General features: G+C 51.2%; 1 protein-coding gene across 1 annotated transcript in view; it reads right to left on the minus strand.

Moving 5' to 3' along the window:
• Positions 1–14123, minus strand: part of VSTM4 (V-set and transmembrane domain containing 4) — a 92211-nt gene extending 78088 nt beyond the window's left edge. The window contains exons 1-2 of the mRNA XM_069460622.1: positions 14069–14123; positions 6481–6879 (exon numbers count right to left, since the gene is read on the minus strand). Coding sequence (XP_069316723.1) covers positions 6481–6879; positions 14069–14123 — 454 coding nt within the window. The remainder of the gene's footprint in view (positions 1–6480; positions 6880–14068) is intronic.
• Positions 14124–15608: the final 1485 nt, after the last annotated feature.

Consider the following 15608-nt stretch of genomic DNA (forward strand, 5'->3'; position numbering starts at 1 on the left):
CCTATCATACAAAAAGAGTATAGGTAGACAGCTCACTACCTCTAAAGTGCTGGCCACGGCAATGTGGTTAGAAAAGGTAATGAGATATAAATTACCAGATATCCCTGAGAAGCAGCTGAAAGAGACTATATACAAAATAATAAGGTAACTCATGTTGCCAAACATAAGTCAACAAAAGCCAAACTTTTCTATACACCAGCAATACCATTTAAAAGCTGTGTGTATGTGTGTGTGTGTAGAGCGAGAGGGTATATATTAATTACAACTATAAAATACCTAGAAATAAAATAATAAAAATGTTCAAAATTCAAGTGAAGAAATTCTCACTAGAAGACATAAAAAACCATCCTGAATACATAAAGGAACATGACAGATTCCTGGACACGAACATTTAAAACCATAAAGATGTCTAAGATGTATATACCCACCCCAAAGTAATGTATAAAGCCAACGACATCCCGAGCAAACCCCAAAATAATTTTTACAAAACTAGGTAAGTTGATTCTCAAGATCATCTTAAAAACAAACTAAATGTATAAGAATATCTAAGACTATTTAAAGAATAATAAAGAGACTTGCCTTATTCTATAATAATTAAAATAGTGCTGTCCTGGTGAAGTATACATATTTTACATTTAAATATAGGAATTTAGCTTATGAAAAATGTGGCATTTCAAGATAGGAAAATATTATCTGTTCAATAGATTATGTAGAGACAACAAGTTTGCCATTTGTAAAGAAAAAGTAAATTAGGTACTGCATAACTTATATAAAAATAAATTCAAAGAGATGAATAAACCATTCAATTATTCATTTAAAAACACTGGAGAAAAAATATGGAAAACATTTTTATAAGCTTGGGGTGGGAATACCTTCTAAGATTAGATAAAAACCAAGGTACCATGTGCAATTTATTGAATAAAAATTACACTTCAGCAAAAAAAGACCACTGGAAAAAGGAATACCACAAAGGAAAAAAATGCCAAATTTGACTACATGCATATCTTGAAAATGTGAAATATATGTATGACAAAAGAAAACATTAAAAAATGGAAAAACAAATGACAATAGGAAGAAATTTTTGCACCATATCTAACAGCTAAAGACTTAATGTATGAAAAAGACAGCAACTCAATTATGGACAATTATGGTTATGGACAGGCAATTCACAGAAGAAATTTTTTAAACAGTCAATAAATATATAAGGAGATGCTCAACCTCACTAGTAATTGAATACAACAACAGAAATTAAATTGCATTGTATTGTATTGAATATAATAATTGAAATTAAAACAACAATGAAATATTTTCTCATCATTATGATAAATAATGGAAAAGAGTAATAATATCGATTGCTAAGGAGGTTTCAGGGAAGTAAACACTGTCATGCAATGATGGTCAGAGTATAAATTCATAAAGTCTTCTCAGCAATAGCATTTTGGCATTGTCTATTAAAAATTTAAATATGCATAGACTTAGGCCCAGCAATTCCCTTTCCAAGAATCTAACCAACAAAAACACTTAGAAATATGCACAAGGATTTCACTGAAGCACTGTTCTTGTTAGTGAAAAACTGGAAGTTTCCTAAGTGTCTATCACTGTGTGAATGACTGGATGCAGTTTGGTATTCTCTTACTAGATAATATCAGTTACAAAAAAACACATATGTTGTCATCAACACTTACAAAGCAACACATGCCCTACTGTTAAAATACATGTGCGTGGGTGTGCATGAAAGTCAACAGGAGAGGGGCTTGAAAGATCTAAACCAAATCATTGATAATGATTACATCTGTGGGGAGTGGAACTGGGTAGGGAAGAGAGACTTTCACATTTTAGTTTTTGCATCGTTTGATTCTTTTATTTATAATATTTTTTGACATCAACCCTGTGCCACAGCAGCTTACAAAAACAGCGGCGTGACTGCACAGTGTTGTGTCAATAATACATAAAACAGAAGCTACAGGATGCCGCAGTATGCGGGGCTGGCATACTCATAGAAGGCATGACAGAAGAGGATGTGGGTCCTCACACAGGCTGGACGACTAAAACAGCCAAGGGAGAGAGGCGAGGTCTCCCAGAGAGGTGACTGCAGCCACCAAGTCATGCCTACCAAAGCCACTAAGAAAGAGCATTTCATGCATTCATCAAATATTTATTGAGGGGCCACTGTATTCCAGGCACTGTTGTGGGCATTCATCATTATCGTGATCATCATTATCCTCCACAATTATGTATGATTATATTAGGCTTCTCCAGAGAAACAGAATCAGCACAACCAAAAATAATGTTTTATCAGCTATCTGGGCATCCCTGAGCCCAGTCAAGGTTGACAAGTAAAATTAACCATCACAATTATGTAAAAGAAAATCCATGGGGAAAAGGCATTTTCAGTGCTGGTGTGAATACAAATTTATTAACTATTTTAGAAGTCAATTCACTTCCTGAAATTTCAGCCATCTTTAAATTGGGTAGATCCTTGGACCCAGCAATCTAATTTCCAGGACCTGTGCTAAGGACAGGGACATTCATGGACATTTATTGACAAGGATTTAGAGCAGCTTAAATGCCCAGTAACAATAATTAGGAAGCTAAATCATGGTCCATCTACACCACAGAATCCTATTCCGTCATTAGCATTATGGTATGGAAGCATATCTAACAACAAGGGAATATGCACACACTTTTTGGTATGTCAGGAAAGCCAGTCACAGAACAGTACTTACTGTAAGACTCAAATTAGGTTTTAAAATTTTATTTGCATAAAATGATTTGCACTGAATTGTTAAGCTGTGCCTGAATGGAGATACGGTATGTTATTTTTATTTTCTTCTTTAAACCCTGTCAGTATTTGTCCATGTTTTCTATAATTGAACTATGTTACTTTTGCAATAGAGAACAGCCAACATATGGAAATCGGGACAAATGATAGGAGCCAGCCCCCACGACCCCGCTCTGTGCTGGGAGCCACGCTTGCACACATCAGCAGGGCCACCCTCCAGCTGCGGAGCAAGGTGCATCCAACCAAGGAAGAGGAGAAGAGACCAGGCATAGCCTTTCCTTGCAGGAGTTTGCAGTGGAAGACAAGCAACTGTATCTCATGTTCAGAATATTGCAGGAAGAGACTGTGATGAAGTCCGTGGTGAGGAGCCAAGAGTGGGGGTAGTACTAGAAAGGAAATCCCAAGAAAAGCTCCCCTCTCCCATGGATGGCTCAAGATGCCTGCAGAAAGCAGGGAAGAAAAGTGAGCATATTGGGAAAGAGACTGTGGGCTGTGGGGGGTGGGAAGTGGGGCACCTCAAAACATCTGTGAGTGGCCGGGCGTGGTGGCTCACACCTGTAATCCTAGCACTCTGGGAGGCTGAGGCAGGAGGATCACTTGAGCTCAGGAGTTCAAGAGTGAGACTCCAACTCTACAAAAAATAGAAAAAAATTAGCCAGGTGTAGTAGCCACACCTGTAGTCCCAGCAACTTAGGAGGCTGAGGCAGGAAGATCGCTTGAGCCCAGGAGTTTGTTTTTTTTTTTTTTTTTGAGACAGAGTCTCACTCTGTTGCCCAGGCTAGAGTGAGTGCCGTGGCTTCAGCCTAGCTCACAGCAACCTCAAACTCCTGGGCTCAAGCGATCCTCCTGCCTCAGCCTCCCGAGTAGCTGGGACTACAGGCATGCACCACCATGCCCGGCTAATTTTTTGTATGTATATATTTTAGTTGTCCATATAATTTCTTTCTATTTTTAGTAGAGACAGGGTCTCACTCTTGCTCAGGCTGGTCTCAAACTCCTGACCCCGAGCGATCCACCCGCCTCGGCCTCCCAGAGTGCTAGGATTACAGGCGTGAGCCACCGCGCCCGGCCGAGCCCAGGAGTTTGAAGTTGCTGTGAGCTATGATGACACCACTGCACTCTAGCCTGGGTGATAGAGACAGACTCTGTCTCAAAAAAACAGAAAAATAATCCATGAGAGACCCTGTTTAATATGCCACATGCCAACCCAAACGGATCTACCTGTAGAACTTCTCATTGTTGTTGGTTTTGCTTTTGTCTTCCATATAACAACTATGAACATGAGGTGGAGATTAAGGAAAACAAGGCCCCTGGACCCCAGGAAAGGTTCCCACCTGGTAGGGCTGGAACAGCAGGCCCGGCCTGTGCCTGCCTGGGAAGGACAGGTGGCCAAGGCTCACATGCTTCCCTGCCTGGGGACCCTATGCTCCAACCTAAACAAGACAGTCTGGTTTCAGGCCATTTACTTGGGGTTACCTTTCTTTTACGCCTTGGAACAGTCCCCTGGAAGTGTAAGTGGAACTTTCTAGAAGGTAAGGTCATTGCTTCCTAAGGTTTTGAATCTTCCCATCAGTGAACCACAGCCCCGCCCAGAGGCTGGGGCAGAGTAAAGTGGTGAGGTGGGCAGAGCTCTGCTCTGCAGAGAGGTTAGAACCCCTGCCAGGCAAGAGGTCGGGAGGACAAGCGGTGAGAGAGAGACAGGGAAAGGGGAAGGTCAAAAGAGACAGTGAGTGCAGGAGAGGAGGGCAAGGGGAAGGGTAGGGCAGGGAGGAAGCAGCAGAAGACGGCAAAGACATGCTCATTTCCCGTGAAGTCTTAAAACCACCTCAGGTTTTCAGAGCGAGCTTTAAATAAATGTTCTAGAAGGAACCCAGCATCACTCACTGAAAGTAGATTCGCATTAAATGGGGAGCTACATGACTGTGCTTACTTGAAGGTACATTTTTATATATTCTGTTGGGCAGAACGTTGTGACTGCCAAGAGTTCCAGTGTGTGACCCCAGAATACACCGTGACATAAAGACAAAAGGAAAAAACTCTTATATAATAAGATCTTGTGCTTCAGAGTCAAGCGATGTTCAAAGTGGATTCTCTCCCCAGCCCGGGCCATCTGATGTATTTTTTGTTTTCTGTGCCAAAATACATATTTATACTAATAGTAATTGGTTTTCTTGAATTAATTTGCTAAAGGAGAAAAAGTGCACAACATTTTAGTTAACGCATCATTCCATGCTTAAGAGCATTACAACAAGCCAACTGCAAAGGCAAGCTGGACTGCTTCTATGAGTATCTTTGTAAATTATTCCAACACATGTCCCTTATTCATACAGGACATTAAAAATACCTTCCACAACTGAGTTTTATCCCATAAAAATGTTATCAAAACATAACTAAGGCATTTAATATTATATTACATGTATACAGCAAAATTAGAGATTCTTTTTCATTTTGGGGTCTATCAGCTTTACTTCATAATCCCTTGATCTTATTATGCCAAACTAAATTCAATTTCGAAACAATCAAAGATATAATTTCAGTAGTCAATAGAAAGTTTTAATAAAATGGCGAGAGGTGTCTTTTTGAATAGAACATTGGTGATAAAAAAATATTAACCCTCAAATATGGTAGCGAGATGTTCCAGAAACGGCCCACACCTCCCGTCTACCTGCAGGGAGGGAGGGCCCCTCCGCGGCTCCGCCCACTTCCTGATGGGTTTCTCAGCAAGCTGCTGCCTGAGCGTGGATGCGTTCCACGGGGCGATGGATCAGAGTCACCAGCCCGTCCTGCTCTGAGGCCTGAGGATTCACACGAGGACCTCCCAGCACGTGCCCCTCCATGGGCGCCTGGCACCCCCGGCCCCCGTGAGCGCGGCTGCACAGGCCTGAGCTGGGGCCTGGGCCCTGACGAGGATTCTCCTGGAGCAAACTCCTCCAGCCTCCTCAAAGCCCCGTCTCAACGAGGCCTCAACCTAGCCCTGTGAAGACTTGGGACAAACACGAACACAGTTTCTAAAACAGCTCGAGGCCGTGTGGCTAGAATGACCCTACTCTCCTCAAACTGCCTGCTGTCTGTTCCAGCCCACGCCGGAGACAGAGCTCCCCACTCCAGTCTCTGTGGGAAGTAGGGACCTAACTTCCACAGGCACATTAGCAAACCCAGGTGGGTCTATGCAGACCAAACACCCCTGCACACTGCTTTTTGTAACGTTTACACTTCCCTGACTCTCCTGAGTCCCCGATCACCCCCTCCCCGCTCCTTCACTCTCCTTAGAGTCAGTCACCTCTGCACCAGTCACCTCTGCACAGGCCAGCGTCCAGCGTCCATGCTAGACACTCTTCCCTATTGCAGTCGTTACTACTGAATAACACCTGCCCTGACCCCTTTGATGAGTGTCCAGCTTTGTGCATCTGTGACGGCACACGGCTAATCCAACCTGTAGACAGGACACAGGTTTTGCCCAGAGGGTAGGCCGGGTGGCTCGGGGCAGGCACTGGGTCCCGCCTGCCCTCACCTCCATGTCTGCACCACACCTCAGCTGTGCCCAGGTGAAGGCTTGCCTCCTCTGACAGTGGCCCACTGAGGCCAACAAGGTGTGTTCTGGCCCAGCAGACCCAACCCGGGTGGCCCTGCATGGTGACAGGAGGGAGGGCCACTGACCTGCCCCCACGCTTCTCCCCAGGGAGACGACGCACCCTCACCTCTCATTTCCGTCGCTGAGGAGCCGTTGGACCAAGCCGTCCACTTATTCCTGTGCTTGCTGATCTCCTGGACTTTGCAGACATAATGCCCTTGATCCGCTGGCCGGAGGGTCAAGACAGAGAGCCTGTAGAGCGCCCCCCGCCGCTCCTCGAGCAGGCGCAGCCTCTGCCGATTGGCACTGCGGCTGAAGTTCCCGTAGTACTGCACCACCCTGAGCTTCGTCATCTTAACCATCAAGACCTCCTGGGAGTCAGAGCGCGCAAAGAACCAGCGCACGGCCAGCAAGCTGTCCTTCCGTCTCTTCTGGGAGACGTGGCAGAGGAGAGTGGCATTTTCCCCCTCCAGGTAGTCAACCACAGGCCCCGGGGACACGGTGACATTGAGGGCCCCACAGACCTCTGCAGAGAAAAAAGGGAAAGGAGAAGATGAGGACGGCCCTGTGTCCCCACGTGGACAGCCCACAGTCGAGGAGCCAGGGAAATGCCCAAGGCCGTGGGTGCCCTGCACGCTGCCTGGCCGGAGAGGCAAGCAGCCCCTGCACCCCTCCACGCCCCGCGCTTCACCTTCCTGAGGGCCAAAGGAGGGGTTCTTCTGGGACGAACCTCCATGGGCTCCCACTTTCCCATCTATGGGTCCACCCCATCCACGTACAATGCCAAACACTGACCGCCTGGCCCAGAAGTATTTTGCAAAATTTTGTAGTCAAAATTTGGTAACATTTAAAATTCAGAAGACTTCACATAAAAATTTGAATTTTTGTCATCTCTTGAAAATTTCCAGCTCACCCGTACCCTCCACCCCCAGCCACCTCCTCAAGCAGGCTTGGATCAGTTTTGTCACCAGCCTGATGTCAAGCTGCTGGGGCACGGCAGGCAGGGCTGCCCCCGTGACGGCCTGTCCACCACGAAGCTGGGCCTGCCTTTCTGTGCCCCTTGCCCTGTCCCGGCTGTCTCAACTGTAACCAGGGCAGATGGTTAGTAACCATCAGCTGGGGTGCTAAACAGTGAGCTGGAATGACAAGAGTTTCTCAGTTTCATCGTTGACTCAGGGTCCGTGGTCTCAGAGTTGAAGCAAGAATAAAGAACGATCGGGCCCCAGGAACGGGGAGGGATGAGAGCCCTTCCCATCACCCCAAAACATGCATTGGAACTCCAGGCCCAGTCACTACTTCCTGTCTTTGGTTTCTTAGTTAGAACCAGCCCGAGGGCTGCCCACTCCCAGCCACTGTTCCACTCTTGAACTGACCTTTGATGGAGCCACCCCAACCCCACCCAGCCATCCCAACCAGCAGACCTCGGAGGGGCCGGGCTGTCTTTTCCCAGGAGCCACTGTTCATGGCACAGCCTGGACTGCACTGTGGCCAGGCCGACCCTTGGAGCTCACGGGCAGAGCCTTCTCCTGGCACGCAGAGACCAGGCAAGGACACTGCACGGGATGCGGGGAGCTCTTTCTGTTCAGCCAGGGCTGTCTCTTGCCAGGCCCGCACCCCTGCACTGATCGGTCCACAAGTCCAGGAAGCCATTCGCTGCCCACCCTCTTGCACAAGCAAGTGTCCCCACTTCATCCCAAACCACATCTTTCAGTCCCCAAATGTCACCGTCTAGTCACATAAAAGGGCTTGGGCCCCAGACGTCGAGGTCACCAAAAGCTTCGATCCCGGTCAGTGCTGCAGGTAGGTGAGGAAGAGAGAGAAGGAGGTCAGGACAGGCCCGGACACCCCACACAGAGGCTGGGGGGCCGCACACGAGCAGCCTGCAGCGGCCGCGGGGGGAATAGCCTTCCTGCGGAAACCCAGGCAGTGGGTCATCCTCCTATACGGGTTCTGCTGTTGATTTAATAAACTGAGCACCTCGAGAGAGACTATTTGAGAGTCAATTTTCTTTAATTTTCTTTCTCATCTCTCAGGAGACAGGCACTAGCCCAGGGTACTCGAGGATAACCCAAGAGCTTTAACTTAATCACGCCCGTATAATGCCTTTGGTCGTATCAGGTCACATTCACAGGTCCCCAGGGTTTAGACACAGACACCTCTGGCGTGTATGGAAGCAAACTCAGAAGAACAAGGTTAATGCTCGACCGGACTTTCAGCTTCTTGCGGACAGGTGTGAGGACTCCCGCGTCTACAGCAATGAGGGACCAGGCCAGCCCCGGGAGACACTTGGGAACTACAGATCCACAGGAGCCAAGGGAGGGACATGCTCTCTAGTAACAATCCCACTGTCATCAGAAGTCACTCACCCAGGGCAAGAGAAGAGGAATTGGCCCCACCATGGCCCGTGCAGCTCGCCCACCTGGCGGGCACCTTGCCCGAAAGCCATATTAAATTAGTTGGACAGCATTTGTTCCTGACTGCTAAGGCCCCGTGTCCCCACAGCCCCATGGCAGGAGCTCCCTGGTGAGGCATGTGGCAGCTGGGGACAGGCTGACCCTGCTCCAACAGCTGCTGGGGCTGGGCAGGGGGAGAGCAGCAGAGAGACAAGGCAGCTGGCTTCCAGAATTCAAGTCCAGCCCCACCTCGCCCGAGAGCTCCCAGCGGAGCCCAGGAGAGCCGGGGAAGGCAGGAAATTGAAACAAGATGGGTGGGATGAGCACACAGCCGGGACCCCACGCCCCAGGCTCCTCCTATTAACGCTGCAAGAAGGATGGATTATTTATAGTGACTGCAACCAAGAGAATGTGCCAAGTGCTCGGTCCCCACGGGAGGCCAGATTCCATCCTGGAGGCAAGCTAGTAACCCTTCCGCCTCTGCCCGGGAGAGGGAGTGGGCTGAACTAGTTCCCCAAATGAACCCTCTTTTTTTCTTTATCACACACCTCTCTGCCTTCATCTTGCCCCATATTCTCTTACAAATGGGCCAAGTATCTGTTTCTGCCACTGAAGCACAAAGACCCTTGCTGTGTGGGCGGAATTGTGTCTCCCCGAAATTCACATGCTGAGCCCTAACCCCTTAGTACCTGAGAATGGGACTGTATTTGGAGATGAGGTCTTTAAAGAGGTAATCAAATTAAAATAAGGTCATCAAGGTACATCCTAATCTAATATCACTGGTGTCCTTCTAAGGAGATTAGGACAGAGACAGGCACAGCGGCAAGACCCCGTGCAGGCGCGGGAGAAGGCAGCCCTCTGCAAGCCAGGGAGAAAGGCTTCTGAAGGAACCGACCCTGCTCACACCTTGATCTTGGGCTTCTGGCTTGCAGAATGTGAGACAATAAATTTCTGTGGTATAAGCCACCGGCCTGTGGTACTTTGCTACGGCAGCCGGGGCAAACCGCGACAACCCTGTGCACGGGAAGGCTCGTCTCAGCCCTCCAGCGGCCACCAGCCCAGGTATTCATTCAACACGAGGGGGTAGGTGATGTTACTGGAACTTCAGGTTGTGGGGTCCCCGTGCCTGTGAGGGGTCTTCTCAGGTGACACCCCCCCGTGGCACTGGAGATGGCTGCCTAAAACCAGCAAAGGCGGCACACAAACGCCTGCAGCTGCGGGAGGGGCAGGTCTGGAGGGAGGGGAGCGAAGCAGGCAGGAGCCCAGGCCTGGCAAATGTCAGCCGGTGGATGTCATTTCAATACTAAGGTCGGCGGGGGGAGGGGTCAGACATCTGTCCCCTGCAATCGTCAGGCCCCACAAGGCTCAGTGAGGAAACGCCCGTGAGAGTCAGGATGTGGGAAGTAGGGCACAACCACGTCCAAAGGCAGGTGACAAGCCCGGGCCATTCCCCTCTGGATCTCAGTCTGAAAGACAGAGCACACAACCCGGCAGGACAGAGGGGCTGAGCAAACATGGGCCACGCCAGCCCCTTGGCGAGACAGGATGGGGGTCACTCGCCCCTGCTCCACCAGGTAAGAAAATGAGGAGCCCTGGCAGAGCACACGCTCCCCTCTCCTGGCCTAGGAAGGAGGACTGTCAAGGTCACTCTGGCCCAGAAAAGAATTTAACTTCTTGTCTTAAGGCCCTGTGTTGCAGGGAATTGAGCTGGGAGGTAGACCCGTCCCCCCACATTCTACCTCCCCACTCAGAGTTCCTGCTTCCCCAGCTACGCTCCATGTGGCAGGTACTGTGTGAAGAAGACAACGTTCCTGACCTCGTGGAGCTGGGAGTCCAGAGGGTAAGGCAGCGTTCATAGGCACAAAGACGTAGGAGAATGTAACCACAGTGTCACATGCTACAGAGAAAAAGCGCAGGGCTTCAGAAAGTCATGGCAAGACCCTGATCTAGACTTCAGGGTCAGGGAAGGGGCCCTGGGGATATGACCGTGAGCTGAAGGCCCAGTTGGAGTTAATAAAATAAAATTCAGGGCAACAGTAAGGAGTGACCTTCCTAGAAGAGTGTCCCACCCGTGCAAAGGTCCTGAGGCAGGAGGACCAGGCTGGAAACGGAAAGATCAGTGCCCCCTGCTGAACTGCACCCCACTGTGGCCCAGACAGCCACCCCTGCCTGCACAGGGGCCTCAGCAGGGGATTCTCCACCCCGATCTGGACCCCTGTATTCACTGATAGGGCAGAGACCGACCCAGACAGAGGTACGGATTCCCGCTGCAGTGAGTCCCACTCCTTCACCAAGCACATGCTCTGTCACTCGGCAGTCCTGGGCACCCACCCATCTAGGCACGGGGATGCCATGGGCCTGGGCCTTCCCAGGTAGCTGGGAGACACAATGAGACACAGAAGTGGTGGCTTGGTGGGGCTGGGTGGAAAGCCAGGGGCTGGGCTGGAAACCTGGTTCTGTGAAGTGTGAGGCCCCAGGAGCCTCAGTTTCGTCACCTGAAAAATGGGAAAATGCCTTTTTTGGTGAGCATAAGGCTGAAATGAGAAAACACCTTTAAAACATAGATATTAGTTAGTTTGCATGCCCGAGAGCTGTGGCGGCGGGGCACCAGCAAGCGGTATGCACACCGTCCTGTTGGGAGGGTGGCCTCAGGGGCCTGAGACCTGCAGACACAGAGGGCCCCACACTCGGTTTAATCTCTGCTATTGCTTCCTTGAAATCTTAGTAATTCTTTATCAAGGGGCCCCACATTTTCATTTCGCGCTGGATCCCACAAATGACGTAGCTGGTATGCTTGTAAGTGAATCTTAAATTCCCGTGGACAAGAGTTAAGGGGTCTAACCCCCTTGATTGCATTTGGAGAGTGTCATGAAAAGAACTAACAGCTCTGAAGACAGCCTAAAAGGACATCCACGTAGCTAAATAGTACACAACCTACTCATTGTGAAGCCGTATTTCTAACAGAGCCTCACCTGAGACACAGAAGTAGGCTCAGCGAGAGCCTTAGTTCTGACCTGGTCAGGAATGTGCTGGCAGCTCTGGGCCCCACACTTCCTCTCTGCCTGAAGAAACTGCACCCACTCACTTCAGGGAGCTGAGTGTTACTTAAAAAGCCATGGCACCGGGAACCAGTGTTCCCTGAGTACTAAGCAGAGGTGCTGCCTGACCTGGCCCATGGGGTGATTCATTCATATTAAGCCCATCACCTGAAGACACTTCTTATCCAGGACAAAATTACCACCTTGCCCAGTGATGGAGGCTAACATCTGCTGGGTACAAACTCTATGCCAAGTACTGTTCCATGCACTTTGGATGTCTTTTTTCAATTTACCCTCATACTCTGTTTATTGTCATTTTACAGACAGGAGGAGTGAGGCACCGAGAGGCTAAGCCACTTGTTCAAGCTTGCACAGTATGTGGCAGAGCTGGAATTTGAACCTAGGCAATCTGGCTTCAAAGACAACTCTTTGCCACCACTCTGGACTACAGCTTTGCTTTTGGTAAATATTTTGCATGTCAGTTTTCTTTTCTGTAAAATGAAATGTGGGACCAATGTCCAAATGGAGAGGTAGAAAAGTGCAGTGGTTAGGATGCTGGACGTATGTATAACATGGGTCTGGCAGGATCATGGCAAGGAGTTGTGGGTGAAGCACTCAGAAGAATGGGTGGCATCACACATGGTGAGTGTCGCCAAAGCAGGAGCTGTGACCATTATCTGAGGGGTGGCCCTGGGCACAGCAAGGGTGGACTCAGAAGGATCCCAAATTCTAGCTCTCAAGGCTCCTGAGGGCTCCTGGAGACAAGAGAGTGTCCTTGACCCTCTAAAAAAATCCAATTTCTGGGGACACCCACTCCGACAGCACCCGCAATTAGGAGCCTGGGGGAGGAGGGACCTCGGTGCCCCCTTGCATCCCACTGACTGCTGGCTAGTGCAGGCTGACTACGAGAGCTGGCCTGGCCCAATGGGCCCAGCAAAACTGCCCGTCATTCCCAGCCAAGGCAGTGGCAACTGGGACAAGGTGCATTTCCCACAGCACTGATTTCAAGTTCACTGGAAGCCTGGCAGCACTTGTGGCTGGGGACAATGGATGAATTTCTTCCCACTGTTACCCAAGTTCCTCCTTCCCAGACTCTGATCCATGCTGGCTCAAATGTCAGCTGCACCACTTAGCAGCTGGGTCACCCTTAGAAAATTACTTAATTCTGAGCATCAGTTCCCTAATTTACAAAACAATGACAACGCTGCTTAGCAGTTACAAGCACAGGGTCTAGAGCCAGGCTTCCCGGCTTCAAATCCCAGCTCCACCACTTACAAGCCTGGTGACTTAGGACAAGTTAGTTCACGGCCCTGTGCCTCAGTTTCCTCAGCTATACAGTGGTGATAATAATAGCATTTCCTTCAGAGGTTACTGGTGAGATTAACCAAATTAATGTTTTCTGAAATACCTGGATATGTAAACATTTGCTCTACTCCTTATAACTCTGAAGTACTGTGATTAAACACGTAGCACTACACCTGGCACTGGACAGGCACCCAGGAAAAGTGCACCATTGATGTATTTATTTATCACAATAATATATGTATTGTTCTGGCCAGCATGGTCCTCACTGCCCTGAGGAGGTTGGACAGGGCCCTGGGGAATAAAGAGGGGAAATTCTTCAGCAACTTCCCAGTGGGAGCAGCAAAACCCCGGTGAAAGCCAGTACACAGCGGGCAGGGAAGCCGCCTGCAGAGCAGGGTGCTGCGGGAAAGGGGCGGCTCCTTCCAGCTGCGACGCCCCATCTCCCCAGGCCTGGTCACCTCAGAGAGCCCATGACCAAGTCCCCAGTCCCCAAGGTCCCGGCCAAGGCAGACCCAGCCACTCCTGCCTCCATCCGCCGAGTAACTCTCCGAAGAGAGCTAAAGGCAAGTTGCTGCCCAGAAGAACCTGCCAACAGCCGTGGGTCCCGACCGCCGTGGAAAAAGAGAAAGCACACCAGCACCCAGGGGCTGCGCTCCCGCATCCCCGCTCCGAGGCCTGCCGTCTGGAAGGAGCCGGGGCTGTCGTGAGAGCTTCGGAGCGAGCGGGGAGCCCTGGGCGAGGTCGGGGACTGAGATGCGACCCCGGGAGGGCATCGCCGAGAGTTGGGAAGGCGCCGCTGCGCCCCGCGAGTTCGCGGCGAGCCACGAGAGCGCTCCGGCGACCGTGACAGCGCGGCCCGGGCCCGGGCAGGGGCGACGGCAGGCGGCGGGGCCTCCCCGCCAGGCCCCGAGCCCGGCCTCCCCGGCGCGGGCGGCCCGGTCCCCACCCGCACCGCGCCCGCCCAGCCCGCCGCGCTTACCCGGGGCCGGAGCCCGCGCCAGCAGCGCTGCCGCCGCCAGCGCCAGGAGCCGCATCTCCCCGCCGCAGCCGGCGCTGTGACGCGGGAGAGCGCCACGGCCGCCTGCCTGGCCGCCACCGCCCGCCCCGCGCCCGCCCCGCGCCCGCCCCCGCCCCCGGCCCGGCCCGGCCCGCCCCTCGGGCCGCCCGCCACCGCCGCGGACAGGGCTTCTGGGTCCCTAGGCCCGCACTAGGCATGGGATCCGCCCCGCGATCGGCTCGCTCCACGGCCTGGGTTGTCTCCTTCACCACCCCCATTTCCCAGATGAGAAAACTGAGGTTCAGAGAGGGCTCATGACACAAAATACGTAGCTGCAGTGGGACTGGCGGTCCCTTGCCCCACAGACACAGTGATTCATAACGGGAGGGGTACTTGGAGCTGGGGAGGTGCCTCTGCGGAACCTCTGACCTGAGACTACCTGCTGCAGCCGCCTCCTGTGCCACCTCGTGCGCTCCTCCTCCACGGCGGCCTCCGTGAGCCAAGGAGCAGTGCCGTGGGGCGGGTAGAAGCCCCCTGAACTTGGTGGTGGGGAGCCGAGGTGGGGACTCTTGGAAAATGGAGAGGGGGGCACACAGACAAGTTCAGAATATGTGGAAACAAGTAACTATTGTGCCTATTTGGGGCGTTTTCAGCCAGGCCTACATTGTTTGGGGCGGGGTTACTGAACCCCTCCACTGTGAGACCCTGGGACAGCTCCCTCATCTCCCTGTGCCTCAGTTTCCTCCAGCTGTACACTGGGAGATGGACCCATCCCTCATGGGTGTTTAAGAAAACCAAGTAAGACAATTCCAGTTAAGGTGTCTCACCCAGCCCCTGACTCATCCATGTCAGCCATCATCACTATTATTTTTATACATAAGGAAGCAGAACCCGGAAGATGTACCAACAGACCCAGATCACACAGCCAGGAAGCCCAGTCCCTCTGGATTAATTCCTGGCATCTTCACCACAGTTCTAAAACTGAGGTCTGAGCTTAACTGATGTGTCAGTCCAGGATCTCTGAGCAAAATATTCGTATATATGTTAGGTATATTTTGTGTGTGTCTGTCAGGGGAGGTCTTTGCAGGATTCCAGAAAAGGGGAGCAGGAGCTAGCAAGTGGCTCCTGGCTGGGAGCCCAGGGTCCCTACCGCCTTCCTTCTAGGGGAAGCAGGGAGAGGTGGGGGAGGCATGGAGAGAGTGTGTGCCACACACTGGTGTTGAGCCCCAGGGCATGTGTCAAAGGGACTGTCTACCCCTGTAGCCCAGGCCAGTGGGTGCAAAGGATGTGTGATCTCTGAATCCCAGGCACGTCCTGGGGTCCCTCCGGCTGGGAGACCCGCTCGCAGAGCAGGCCCTGCAGGGACTGGGTGGCCTATCCACCTCACAGGCCCGTTGGTGGAAGGGCCTGAGGATCCAATGGTGAGCTGCCTGCAAGGTCCCCTGGGTCTGATGCCAAGGACAAGAAGTGAGGACAAGAGCTGGGGTCAAACAGAGTCCTACAGCTCAGGAATGCAAACATT

The sequence above is a fragment of the Eulemur rufifrons genome, chromosome 28 (assembly GCF_041146395.1).
Source record: "Eulemur rufifrons isolate Redbay chromosome 28, OSU_ERuf_1, whole genome shotgun sequence".
NCBI lineage: Eukaryota > Metazoa > Chordata > Mammalia > Primates > Lemuridae > Eulemur > Eulemur rufifrons.